Raw genomic sequence first — 14,109 nt, 5'->3', positions numbered from 1 at the left:
CAGTCTTCTGGAAGGAATCTACCTCTAGCTAAAAAAACAAAAACAAACAAACAAACAAACAAACAAAAAACAGCTGGAAAGAGGAAGCAAGGGCAATGGTTAGAGCCCTCCACTGTCTGGTTCCCATGTCTTATGCTGTCACTGAGTCACCAGCTGACATGGGCAGGGGACTTGGCTTACTGAATTACTGCTTGTCTGCTAAAGGGGAGCAGGCATGGGATCTATTGCTGGTGCTGGGAGCACTGGGCGTGGAGGAAGAGGCCTTTGTTCTCACCCCCACTCACCAAACCCTTATTAACTGCAGCAAGTTTTTGAACTTCGCTTTCTCTGTCACTAAAGTGAGGGGAGAGGATATATGATCTTTAAGGTAGTTTATAATATCTGGAATCTTAATTCAACTCACTCTGGTACTTAATTTAATACATGGAGCTGATCATTTAAAAAGTATATATTTAATTTATAAGAGAGAGAGAGAGAGAGAGAGAGAGAGAGAGAGAGAGAGATATCAGTTTGTTGTTTTTCTTATTTATGCATTCATTGGTTGATTCTCATATGTGCTCTGACCCGGGATCGAACTCACAACTGTGGTGTATTGGGACAACACTCTAACCAACTAAACTACCTGGCCAGGGCATGGAGCCGATCCTTTTTGGCATCTTGCTCCTCTAGCTAGATGAAAAAAATGTATCTCCCCAAATCATCATGACACATGATATTATGGCAGTTTGCTCTCGATGTCACTGTTTTAAAATGTAAATACAATAGAAGCTACAAGTGGTCACTAGAATGACAGGGTTAAAGTACAAGTTTTGGTTCTTCATCTTTAAAATCACTGTGCTAACATTATTTCAAATTTTTGGTTCAAATGCAGGATTCTGTAGTACCTCTGGGTTGGAGACATGGCTGTGCTGGGAATAAGCTTGGACAATTCCAGTTGGATATGAACTGCTCAAAACAAATGTGTACATCTGAGACCACACATATCAGGGTTACCTGTATATATGAGTTTTTAGGATTAACTTGCATGTAAAATGCTGCAATGTCTATTTTAAAAAATAAATGATAAAAATGTGCTAAGTCAAACCTTACATATATATTAGGATTTAATAGTAACTACAATTGCTCAGAATTTAGACCAAATGATTTGGGCGAGGGGAAAGTTTTTTTTTTTAACACTAGCATTGCTTAGAATTGTCATGGTGATGATAAAAAAAAAAAAAAAGCAACCATTATTTAGTCAGTTTTATCATCTAAAAACCTTTTCAATTGTGAAATAATTTTAGATTTACAGAAAAGTTGCAAAAATAGCATACACTGTGCCCCAATACCATTCCCACAGCTTATATAACTATAGTACATTTATTAAAACACAGAAATTAACATAGACACAATGATATGAACCAAACTACAGACTTTATTTGGGTTTTAGCAGTATTTCCACTATTGTCCTTTTTTTCTGTTTCAGGGTTCAATCTAGGATACTGCATTGCCTTTAGTGGTTTATTATTGCTTTACATTTTCTTATAGATCATGCAAGCCCTTGGTGCCTGCTCCCACGGCTGCCACACCCACCATCCAGCCCTGGGTGCACTGCTGATTCCACCAAAGGCTGTGGTACCAGGGCGGGGGGGGGGGGGGGGGGGGGGCGCGCCAAGAAGATCTGATGCTGTGACATTTCATCCTTTGGTGAAAGATGCTATTGAGCCCAACAACGAACACTCCACTTTGTCACATTGGCCATCCTTCAGCCAGACACTCCAACAGTGACAGTTGGGTTTGTGACCTTTGCAAGGCTCATGTGCCTAGTGTATAGAAACCAGAAAGCAAGGCTTGGGGTGGGGGGGGTGGGGGGATGTTGTTTTTTAGGTCTTCTATGAGACAAAGAAACAAAAATATACAATAAAAAGCCTTGGCAAAAGCACAGTGCAGATGCTTTTGGATGCCTCTCCACGCCAATGCTCCTCTTTTTCATGCCAGCGGAATTTCTTTAAGTTGATAAATACTTATTGAACTTTACTGTATTCCAGGTGCTGTTCTAGGGACTGTTGATTGAAATGAAACAAAGATCCCTGTATTTGGATAGAGATGAACAAGGTTTCATCATAGGTTGTGTTGAACATGGGATCTATTGATGCACAGGGACAAGTTCACATTTAAACCTCTGCTTAAATGTGAGCCTGCTTCTGGAGCCTGCTTCCAGAAGCCACCGTTGGCATTCGTTGCAGATATTAATTACATATATTCACCCATGAGATTCTTACAGCAATTGCACCATTGGAATTTCAATTTTGTTCTGGCAAGGAGTAGCTAGGATCTTCAAAAAAGGTTTGAACTCTCTTCAGTTCCTCTGAGGATGCCTTCCTGGTGAAATGAATCCAGTCACACCAGTTTCACTCACCTTGCCAATTGCTGGTTTAGGAATAGTCAGGTGATACAATCCTAGCCAATGAGATATGAGGAGATTCCAGTGTTTCTGGGAGCGATTTCTTCACACTTCAAAATGCTCCTCTTCTTCGTGTCTGAATTGTGGATATTGAATGAAGGATAGAAAGCCTGGAGCTGCTGCAGCCACTTTGTAACCGTGAGGGAAGGGCCTGAGAGAAAAACAAACACAGTGGCAAAGTGGGAGGATATGAAGACACTAGTCTTTGACGATTCACTTATCTCTGGAAATGAAGTAATGCAGGACATCTCGTTATGTGAGAAAATGCATTTTCCACTTTTGGGGATAGAGGTCACGTTTATGCCAACCAAGGCTCCTTTGCACTTATGGGTTATTTATTTAAAGTTGTTCTTAGATCTTATTTAATTACTCATTCAACCAACACTTGATGAGAACACACCATGTGGGATACTCAGTGCTGTTGGCCTATGAGGGCGAGTCGCTGGATTCCTGCCCTGAATGGCCACGCCATCTAAGGGGGTAAAATTCATAGACAAACACTGATTGCAGGAGGACCTGAGAGGTGGCACAAGGTGCCATGTGCATGCCTCCAGTTTGGTGCCTTGAAGACAGCTTTGGGAAACAAGAGGTACCTGCTCTTTCTCTTGAAGGATGGTTACTTTTTAGGCAAAAGGCTATGGAACAAGCGAATGCAAGCACAGAGAGGGGCAGATGGCGCCCAACTGATCAGGGCCATGCTTTAGGGAGCCTGAAAGGCTACAGTATGTTCTGGCAAAGGGAACCCTGTGCTGACCTGCTGGTTTGTGTCCTGGTTCAGCTACCCACTCATTATGCGGCCCTTGGTCATTCCTGTGTCTCAGAACAGCTACAAGAAGGGGTTGGTAATGACCATCTTGCCTCCCTCACATGGCAGCCAGAAAGTGCAAAATAAATAAACATGAGAGGTTATTATCTCCTCCATCTCTAGACATGACAGTGTGCTCACCCATTCCTAGGTCCCTGGCCAGTCTCCGAGGAGTTTTCCTTCTGCCTGTTGGAGTCACCCTCTAGTCTCCTCCTTAGTCTCACCAGTGACCTTCCATATTTCTAGTGCTTTCAGTATTTCAAATCGTCTCTTTTTAAAAAGTAAAAAAAAAAAAAAAAAAAAAAAGCTTTAAATATACTTTTATTGATTTCACAGGGGAAGTGAGAGAGAGAAAAACATTAATGATAAGAGAGTAATACACTGGGGATGGAGCCTGCAACCCATGCTTGTGCCCTGACCAGGAATCTAACCATGACCTCCTGGTTAATAGGTCAATGCTCAACCACTGAGCCACACCCATACCAGCTGGGCGCTCTCTCTCTCTCTCTCTCTCTCTCTCTCTCTCTCTCTCTCTCGTGTCTTTTCTGTCTCCAAACATGATCCAATCTCAAAAATATAATTTAAAAATCCTTCCTTAGATCTTCTATAACCTCCAAACATTATCCACTTTCTTTTTTCTCACCAAACTTCTTAAAACAATAGACTACTTTCTCTCCCCCTTTCCTCACCTTCTGCCCAGTGTGAAGCCCATTCTGATGTCCAATTAAGAGCGGACTCTCAGCATTCTCCCTCCAGGAACAAGCTTGCAGCCTTCCCCTCCCCTTTGTCTTTCCCCTGGGAACTTTACCTTTACCTTCCTCTCTCCTAAACTCCAAGGACCCTTCTCTTGCTTCTGTAACTTGTTTACTGAGCCCATTTCTTATGCCACTCACTTTTCTATTTCTGTAACTTTCTATTGTAAATAAACTTTCTATTATTTATATTTATTAAAAAAAAAAAAAAAAAAGAGTGGGCTCTCAAGGGCCATGATGCCTGCCTCTGGAGGCTTCGTCTCAGTCTCATCCTGCCTGAGACTTAACCTGCTTTGTGAAATGCATGTGTCATGGTTTCCTCCACCCCACCCTTTTCCTCCTCTTTTCCTTCTCAGTGTTGGGGTTCCCTAGGATTATGTTGACCTAGGGTTTTTTTGTTCATTCAACACACTCACCAGGGAACACTTAAGCTCGTGGGTTCAACAGTCCCTTGTAGATTGACCACAAATACCTCTCATTCTGGTTTTTCCTCCCTAAATCCAATCCCACAGCTTCCAACTCACCTGTGAAAGTGTTGATTTGGATGTCCTGTGACTCCTCAAGCCCAGCTTATTTAAGCATATCATCATCTCTCTTATGCCTATTCTTTCTCTGTCATTCCATTTTTTTTATGGTTGAACCATGCTTTATATTATGCTTGCCGAAAAATTTGGCTCCTCCAACTCCTATGTCCTATATAATAAAAGCCTAATATGCAAATCAACCAAACTGTGGGAATTGGGAATGGCCGCTATGACACACACTGATCACCAGGGGGCAGACACTCAACACAAAGGCGGGTGCCAGTGGGCACCCCCCTGCCCCCCACCCATTTCCCCACCATTTACCCTGCAGAGGGAGGTAACAACAGCGGAGGGGTGGGGGGGAGAGAGGGCGAAGCGCGGGGGTGCCAGCGGGGTGGGGATGGGGGGGTGCCGCCTCAATCATCTATCCGGTTGCCCCACAGATTGGCCCTGATCACTGGCCAGGCCTAGGGACCCTTACCTGTGCACATCACCAAATCCAATAAATTAACCCTTGAATGCCTCTGAAGTAATTCATCTCTCTTTGATTCTTATCGAACTGTTCTTTGTGAAGTGTTCATTTTTTTCCCCCCGACTGTTAATTCCCATTTGGGATTGGAGATTATTTTGAAACTAGAATGTTGAGATGGCTGTGATGGCTGAAGTAGGCATTTAATACTTCCTCCATGGGGTTTCAGGTAGTGAAATATCAAACCATGCATCTGAGAAACCTATCTAACTGTTCACTAATATTTGAAAGGGCCTAGGGCTGACAGTCAGCAGTATGAGCACAGGCTAAGCCATCTCTTTCACTTCACATTTCTCATTTATGAACGTGGAGGTGTAATACCTGTCTCCCAGGACTTTCAGCCTAAACTCTTAATCTTAAGAGGTTGACAACATCCCATCTTTTGCAAGAAATTCTCACTTATTGGGTAACACTGGGTAACTATTAGGTTGAATTATCTAAAATGCTGGTATTCTAGTATTGATCTGTAATGAAACCAGTTTCATAGGGTTCAACCTAATAGATGTGGCTGCAGTTTGAAAATTTAAATGTCGAGGAATAGAGTGGAGAAATAAAATGGAGCCAATCTGCTGAATTACTAAAATGAAGTAGTTTGAGGTAGGAGAAAAGGATTCTATTTTTGTTTTAACGAGCCTGAGAACTTAACCTGTTGATCATTCCAGTCCTGCATCAATGCCTGGATATGCATGAAACCTGCTGATAACCCTCTGATCACCCCTTGGAGGACTTGGAAAGAATATTCACATATCCAGACCACTCTACATCCATCACCCAGACCACCCATCATCTAGAGCAGTGATTTTCAAATAGTGTGCCACAGAATTTTTAAACATGCAATACCTGACTATTTAATCAGGGGTATTGACCTTTTCTTCCCTTAGGTTATCAAATTAAAAATGACAATGAGGGTTGCTGGTTTAATTCCCTTGTCAGGGCACATACCTAGGTTGTGGCCTTCATTCCCACTGGGGGGCACGTGGGAGGCAGCCACTGATGTTTGTTTTGCTCTCACATTGATGTTTCTCTCTCTGTGTCTCCCTTCTTCTCTCTAAAAATCAATTTTAAAAAATGACAACAGCCAACACAATAGCCATCCGGTGTAAATGAATCAAAATTATACTTTTCTTTTGTCAGATTAGCAAAAAATATATTTTTCTGGTGTGCCGCAGAATTTTAGTGATTAGTTTGTGTGCTAGAGATGAAAAAGGTTGGACATCGCTGATCTAGGGCATGACCATTCCAGAGGCTAAGAATGCAGGGCTGATTCTTCTCAACAGCGTATTGTTTAGCCCAGCTGGTGTGGCTCAGGGGTAGAATGTTGACCTATGAGTCGGGAGGTCATGTTTGATTCCCGGACAAGGCACATGATTAGTGGTTCTCGCTCATCATTGATGTTTCTCTCTCTCCCTCTTCCTTCCTCTCTGAAATCAATAAAAATGTTTTTAAAAATGTATTTTTTTACTATAAAAACCGTCAGCTTTTCTTTCCTCTCCAGGAACACTCTGGATATTGCTCAATTGTGTGTCTAGTTTGCAAACCCTAAGGCCCTTGAATAAATCTTTATCATTTATTTTGAACCAAAGCCTCCTGATTGATTTAAGCTCAGACGGAAAAATTGAGAGATGCTCCAGAGTTTCTTTCTATTCTTGATAACACTAAGGTCCAACTGTAAGAGAGGTCAATCTTGAAGTTCAATGAAGTTTAGTCCAATACAAGCTTTACTCTCCCAGTCCCTTAAGTTAGAGACCAAAGGCAGTATACTAATTACTGAGGAGTTAAGAAACTTAAGATGTAAGATTTATTTAGGAACCCCAGTCTCAATCACATTTCACACTTTACCGTTTTTTAAGAAATCATATTTACTCAGAAGTGCAATGACTATAGACTTTAATAAAAGGATGAATAAGGATTTAATTTCTTTTTCATATTGTGTTTTTGTACATGTAAAAAGTGATTAGTTGCCTCCATTACTGGTGGGAATAAATCCAATATTTGCCAATATATATTCATTTATTAAAATACTTTTTGTGCTTTCCCAGATGGCTTTTAAAAAACACACTATTAGAGACTTCCAATGAGAAAGTCCTTCACTGTTTATTCTTCCACTTCTGCAGACCAGTTAATACATAGGGAAGGAAGACTTTGGCTAAGAGACGTGTAAAGCTCATTCGCACGAGTGCCAGGGTCTCAAAAGTGAGAGCAAAACCTGCACCCACCCATCCCCTCGCTCTATTCGGAACCAAGGCTGCTCCCCCAGGGCAGGGTCTTTTTTTGTGTGTGTCCTGCCTAATCCCAGCCCTAGGAACCATGCCCAGCCCACTGCCCGCTCTCCACACACACCCGATCCACTGTCCATTCATTTATGTTCCACGCAGAGCACGATGGCCAGCGAGAAGGCCGGCATTGCAGCTTCCCTCCCTCCACGGGGCCGGCGCCGCTCTCTGCGCCCAGGGCTGCGGCCCACAGCCCCGGGGACCATCTGGCGGCCCGCGGCCTCCAGGGCCTTCCCTTCCCGGGAGGAAGGAGCGGGTGCCGGGGACCGGGAAACCCGGGCCCACTTCCTGTCGGGGCCGGACCGGCCGGGCGTCCGCGCCCCCCCGCGGCCTGCTGCGTGCGAGCGGGGCCGGGGGGCCGCAGCGCCTAGAATGCGGCGCGGCGCGGGGCGCGGGGACCAGGGCGCCGGCCGAGGGGCGAGGGCGGCCTGCGGCGAGGCGGGCCGGGGGCGCGGGGAGCCCAGGCCTCGCTCGCGGCTCCGCCCCCGGAGCGTCCGCGGCGGCGCGAGGGTTAAGCGCGGGGGCGGGGCCGCCGGGAGCGCGGCGCGCCGAGTGCGGGCGCGTGGGGAGGGGGCCGCGGCGGGGGCGGTTCCGGCGGTGGGGCGGGGGCGGGCGGAGGAAGGGGGCGGGCCCCAGAAGTTGTCGGGCGCTGGGCCGGCGGGCGGGAGGGCGCACGGGCTGCGGGCCGGCGGGCGGGCGGAGCGGGCCGGGGCTGGGCAAGTTTGCGCGGCGGCTCCTGAGCGCAGGCAGGGTGCGGGGCCCGCCGGCCGCTGCGCGCCCGCGGCCATGGCGTTCCGCAGGAGGACGAAAAGTTACCCGCTCTTCAGCCAGGAGTTCGTCATCCACAACCATGCGGACATCGGCTTCTGCCTGGTGCTCTGCGTCCTCATAGGGCTTATGTTCGAGGTGAGCGAGGCTGGGGAGGGGGTGCCCTTTCCCCGTGCGCCGCCCGCGGAACCCCTGCAGGTCCCCGGGGGGGCCCCGTCAGAGCTGGGGCGCGGGGCTGCCAGGACGTGATCTGCACCCCCGGCTTTGTAACTGTACCCCCCTTGGTCTCCGAGTCAGCCCAGGCCCCCCCTTACCCACCCGTAGCTCTGCGCCTTGCCAGCCATGCCTTACTTTGCCGACCCCCTCGGGCACCCACCAATATCCTGCAGCTCTCTCTGCAGCCCTGAAGCCTAAGCCTGGCTTCGAACCAACCGCAGTGCTGCCACCCTGGCCCAAACAGCGGGGTTTCCTCTCTGGTGTCCGGGAGCCAAGCCCGGAGACTCCCAGACCCGGAGTCATTGCACAACTAACTCCTTCTCCCAAGCCCTGGCTGCCAGCTCTTCTTGGGCTTTTCCAGTGGGAGGAACCCCGACCCTCGCCACCTCCCACCTGGTTTTCTGGGTCTTCTGCCCGTGTGGCCCGTGACCCCATCCCAGCAGTGCCCCATCTGCTGTCCCTCTAGCCTTACCCTCTAGTCCGCCTCCTACCACCCCCACTTTCCCCGCCCCCCCCCCCCCTTGCCTAAAAGGCCAGTTTTCATATACCCGCTATCACTCTGGATTATTCCTTCAGCTCCATCTGTGGCGAACCCAGAGCTTCTCCCTGTTACAGGGCCAAGGAGAGGGATGGCATACCCTGTGCTTTTAGGGGCAAGATGATTCTCTCAATGCTGTGAGGGTATGGCCGTGGGGAAGAGGATGGGGCCCTACAACTCTCACCCCCCTCCCCATGCCCTACTCCCCCCCTCACCCCCAGCAATGTACTAAGCAGGGGCTTGTACTAAGCCGGGAGGGGTCAGATCCAGGGGGTCTGGTGGGAAAGACCTAAGAGAGAATGAGAAAAATGTGATACTCAAAAGTGAGAATAACTGGAGGAAAGTGAGCATAATAGGGCAGGCTGTGATCTATCTTGTCACTATCTAGGGGCACTCCCCTCACTCTCACTGTGGTCTCCAATGAGGCCCGGCCTTGTCCTCCTTTCTGGGTAGGGTTGCTTATCTGTATTCTTAGGAATGGCTTAGGAAGCTGTAACCATTTGTAAACTGCCCTGGAGATGGAGGATTCCTAACGGGCTCATTCCCCACCCCCACCCCCACTCTCCACCCCCGTCTCTCGGTCTCGGTGCCCATCCTCTCCACTCTGAGATGACAGGGGTTCTAACTGGCCAGTGGGGCTGCCCTCAAGCTGGGAACATTCTTGTGGTGGCTGAGCCAGGGTTAGATGTATGAATGTGCCCATGGAGGGTCCGTAGGAAATAAACCCGAGGCTCGGATGGGTCTGCACACCAGCTTTTGGTAGTATTCCTTGATTTCAACTCCTCCTTCCCTCCCTTCCTCCCTCCTCCTACCTCCACAGGTCTCATTGGTATATTGGAAAGGGCTGTATCTACTAGGGTTGTCCCTGGGTCCCAGTCCTTTCTTTGTCACTAGTCTGACTAATAAAACTAAGTGCATCCTCAGTTTCCCCATCATTAAGGAGTTTAGCCAAACTCTTTCTCATGGGGTTATTGTAAAGTCTAACTGAGATCATGTAAGCAACAAAAGCCATGACCGATTCTACAAATATGCAAACAAGTCGCTTGCTCCCCAAAGCCCTGTTGTTATTTATCCTAATAATAGCTCAACGAAACAGGAGAATTTGTTTTGTCCCGCCAATACCCTCTGTCCTGTTTGTATCTATTTGCTGTCCTTCATGCTAAGAGGCCTCCCAGTGCCATGTCACCAGTCTTGGAGGGTGTGGTTGGAAAGACACACGTGACAGCTGTAGACCTCACAGCAGCACGCTCTGCAGCCGGCCGAGGCTCCTGCATAGCCTCTCGGCTGTGCCTCTGGCGCTGGTGAAGGTCCAAGGCTCTACCTGCTTTATCTTTGCTCAGAAAGAGCTGCCCTCGTGTTGGAGCTTGGTACCTACTGCCGTCCCTGCCTCTCGTCTTGGAAAGTCCTATACATTAACCTGGCACTCTGTGGGAGTTGGAAAGTGCTAGGAGCCCTTACTCCCAGGACCTCACAGAAGAGAGAGAGAGAGAAAAAAAAAAAAAAACCCACACAAACTACAAGAACACTTCCCTCCTCCCCCTCCTGGGATTGGACTGGGGAGTGTGGAAGGGACCTTGGCTGAAGTGCAGGCTCCCTCATCCCCGAGAACCTTAGACCTTCACCTCTAGGCGTACAAGGCAGGAGTCTCCTTCTCGGGGAGGTGTGGAGAAGGTGCAATGTGGGTTTGCCGGTGTATGCTGGTCTGGGAGGAGGAGGGCTGGGCTGAACCTCCCTGATGGAGGATGTGCTGGCCACATAGTAGATTCCCATTGTCTACACCTGCCAACTGACTCTCCACCGAGACTGGTATCTTGAGGGACCTCAGATTTTCCAAACTCTGCTCTCCCGACCAGGTGAGAGCAGGCACAGCTCAGTTGCTTTTAGGGACCTCAGAGGAACACATGTGGGCATCTTCACGTGTAGAGGACAACCAGGGTGGCACCTCATAACCCAGCACAGGACTTACTGGAGGACACCTGGGGTTTTCTGGGTTCTCCTCTGGAGGTGTGGGGTAGGTATGTGTGTCTGTATGTGGGGATTCCTATGAGAGAGGTAACTCAAGCACATCACACTTATTCCTTAAAATGAGGACAGGAGGAGGAGGAAAGGGAAGGAGAGAGGAGAGGACAGCAGGCTCTTGGGTTTTTAACTTGAGCACGGCTAGGATCCCTTCCTTCAGAAGCTGAGTCAAGAAAACTCATAATTCTTCCCACAAAGAATCAGTCCCCTGTCCAGTCTCTGCCGGTGAGCTGGGCCCCTCTCCCAGCCTGGGCAGCCCAGCCCAGCCATCTGTCCTAACTGGTCTCCATGTCCCTCCTGCCTGGCCCCTCCCTTCCCCAGCTCACTGGTCAGCACGCCATCATGTAGACTAGAGGGGCTTTCGTTTCTCCCTAGGGACCCCAGGGCTTCAGCTCTGTCCCTGGAGAGGTGATGACTCCAAATTTCTTCCCTTGGCATCACTTCCTTTTGGGAACACATACGAAAGGGTGACTCTCCCTCTTCCTTGGGTGTCGTTTTGGGCCATCCTAAGATTCCTCCCCTTTCCAAGGCCGAGGGAAGGTTCTCTCCCCAGAATTCAGGTTTTCTTTCTGTCCTGCAGGCTGTTTGGAATAGAGCTGTTCTGTGCAGCCACAGCACTTGGCTAAAAAATGTCAGGAATGTGGAGCTTTATTTTCCCCTTCCTTCTCTTCCAGCTTTCTCTTTCTTAACTCTGCGTTCCCGAGAGGTGGTGCGAGGGGAGTTTTCCACTCCACAGTTCAGCCCTTCAGCCCCGTCCGAGGGGCAGTGGGGCCTGACAGTCCTTCGTGGCGTGGGCGGCCAGTGGGGTGTGTATGCTGGGTGTGTGTCAGATTTAAAAGCAGTCTCTCCCCCCCCATCCCACCCCCTTTCCCTTGGCTTTCCCGTGTCCCTTTGAGTGCCACGTTTCAAACTGAAGCAGGGAGGGAAGGAGAGAAAACTCTGACCGGGGAATGGAGTATGAGCGAGAAGGGGTACAGGGAGCAGTGAGAAAGCCACTAATACATTATCTCTAAACCGTCCTTGTGAGACCCACACGTTGTTTATTTTAAAGCTCATTTGCAGGCTCCGCTGGCCCTGCAGCAAGGAAATGTTTCTGAAATCCTGGGCCCCGTGGTTTGTTTGGTCTGTGATGACTTCAGGGTTCGGGACCGAGAGGAATTTCAGGGCAGTGGCCGGCGCTCGGCTTTTGTTTCGGAGCCAGGTGTGGTCGAGCTCCCTTCCCAGAGGAACTACCTTCTCCCCAGCACCGGACGGGCTTGTCGGATGATGTGTGTGCAGCATGTACAGTGGGAGCCCGTTGCGTCACGCCTGTTAGCACGTGGCTTCTGTACACATCCTCCCAGGCATGCCTCTGGGTTTCCTAACCCGGAGGGAGGCTGCTGGTCCTTTCTCTCTAACGTTTGTGTTAAAATAGCCCCGCGCGTGTGGTGTTAATACGGGCATCGGTGGACGTACGTCCTCTTCCTTTGGCTAACCTCGCACGCACTCTTAAAGATGCCCCTTTGCCAGCGTTGGTCGTTCCCGGCTTTCTGCGTCTTCCCCGCCAGCCTCTGACTTAGCCCATTAGTAATGTTCCGGGGAAATTAGTCAGGGGAAACCGGGAAGGGTCGCTGACTCCCTTGGGTGCCCTTGTTCTGTGGTTAGATTTCTGCGTGCCTCGCTCGGTGATCTGAGTGAGCGGCAGAGCAGAACTTTGGAACCAGTTTCTCTCCCGGCCAAGCCTCAAGCGTCGCCCTGTCCTGTGGGGTGTAGGGCACATCGGGTTGTCCCCAATTCTCCCCTTGGTACAGCGTGCTGTGCAGAAAGATGGGGTTCATCAGTTAGTGGTGTTTTGGCCGAGACTGCAGGATGAAGACTGATACCTGTCTGAATGCCGTGCCCCGTGCCGGCACACAAACTCTCACCAAAGGTCTCCTCAACCTTGGTGATTGTTTCGGGCTTCCTTGTTGGGTCTGTGAGTTCTGGTTGGGTCTGTGACCGGCTGGTGGGGAGCCCCGGCTGAATTTCATGTTGGATGTGACCTGCTTTGCCCTAAGGCCTGCCCGTTCGGTTCCCCAGTGCTAACCATCTGCTTTCCGAAGGGTGCAGTTGTTCTATGCTGGGCACCTCTTTTGCAGCCTGTGGTGTGGTTGCTCCCCATCTGTTTCCTCTACCATCGTTTTATTTAAACCCCGGTTGTGGACGCGGGAGGGTCTTGGGGCGGCCATGGTCAGCTGTGTGAAGAGCAGCCATGAGGAGGCTGCCTCGAGAGCCAAACAAGGGCCACCTTTCTCCTGCTCCCTCTGTTGTCTGAGCCCTCCACGCTCGTTTCTCGGGGGCAACTGTCCAGACGGGTCGCAACAGAGCGCCTCAGTCCGGACTGTTTGCCGAGGAGCGTGTGTTGCTATGGTGAAAACTTCACCCTGGCAGGCATGCGCTCCTTTTTGATCTGCCTTGTCGCAGGCAGGGGCCCCAGAAATCACTCCGTGGCATGGCTGATGTCCCTCCCGTTCCCACCCTGATAAATGGTGACGAAGCCAGAGGGTTGATAAGACCGGATTAGAGTTTCCAAACTACAGAGGTGCTTTCTAACGAGCGAGCGCACCATTAGCGGGCTTTGGTGGGAAACTCTCCCGATGTTATCTCGCCAACCTTTTCATCCAGCGCTGTGGATCTGGTATCCGCTGGTACCTAATGGTTAAAGAAAGGGAAAGAAAACGGTAAAACGGCCGACGCGGCCCCGGACACGGCTTCTTATTTCACGAGCAGACCTTTATCTGTTACGCTGCCCCGATGCTTTGCCTTGATTTACCTCTGCTGTCTCAAATGTTCCCCCGCAGAAGAGAAGCAAACCTAGCTCAGCCACAGCTGGTTAGTGTTGTGAGTTAGCCGTGTGGCTTAGAGAGCTTTGCAAGAGGCTTTTCTGGGCAATAGAGGCTCACAGCCTCCTTTGATTTTCAGGAGAGGGAATGCAGCAGATTGGGGGGGGGGGGGGGCTCTGAGTCCTCTGCCCACCTCCCTCCCTCTGTGCCCCCCCCTCCCCCGGAGAGTCTGTGGGAGCCCAGGGTTAGGTGAGGCGCTTCTCTGTGGCTCTCCACCCAAGCCACGTTGCCTCTTGACAGCTTCCCTCGTTTGTCTCACGGGGTTGGCAGCACTTCACATCTGCGAAATGCTTTACTAGCTTCGCCCTGTAATCTGGATGGTTTATGGGGGTTGTCATGCCCATCCAGAGCCTGGCTTCTAGAGGAGAGACTTGGCCAGGG

At 49.8% G+C, this 14,109-nt stretch overlaps 1 protein-coding gene across 1 annotated transcript in view; it reads left to right on the top strand.

Moving 5' to 3' along the window:
• Window positions 1-7,975: 7,975 nt before the first annotated feature.
• The window catches only part of TRAM2 (translocation associated membrane protein 2), a 76,411-nt gene continuing 70,277 nt past the window's right edge, over window positions 7,976-14,109 (top strand). Inside the window, exon 1 of the mRNA XM_084889469.1 lies at window positions 7,976-8,232. Coding sequence (XP_084745595.1) covers window positions 8,113-8,232 — 120 coding nt within the window. The 5' untranslated portion in view covers window positions 7,976-8,112. The remainder of the gene's footprint in view (window positions 8,233-14,109) is intronic.

Source organism: Pipistrellus hanaki (assembly GCF_964339955.1).
Source record: "Pipistrellus hanaki genome assembly, chromosome: 7".
Lineage (NCBI taxonomy): Eukaryota > Metazoa > Chordata > Mammalia > Chiroptera > Vespertilionidae > Pipistrellus > Pipistrellus hanaki.
This window is presented reverse-complemented; position numbering and strand designations above follow the sequence as displayed.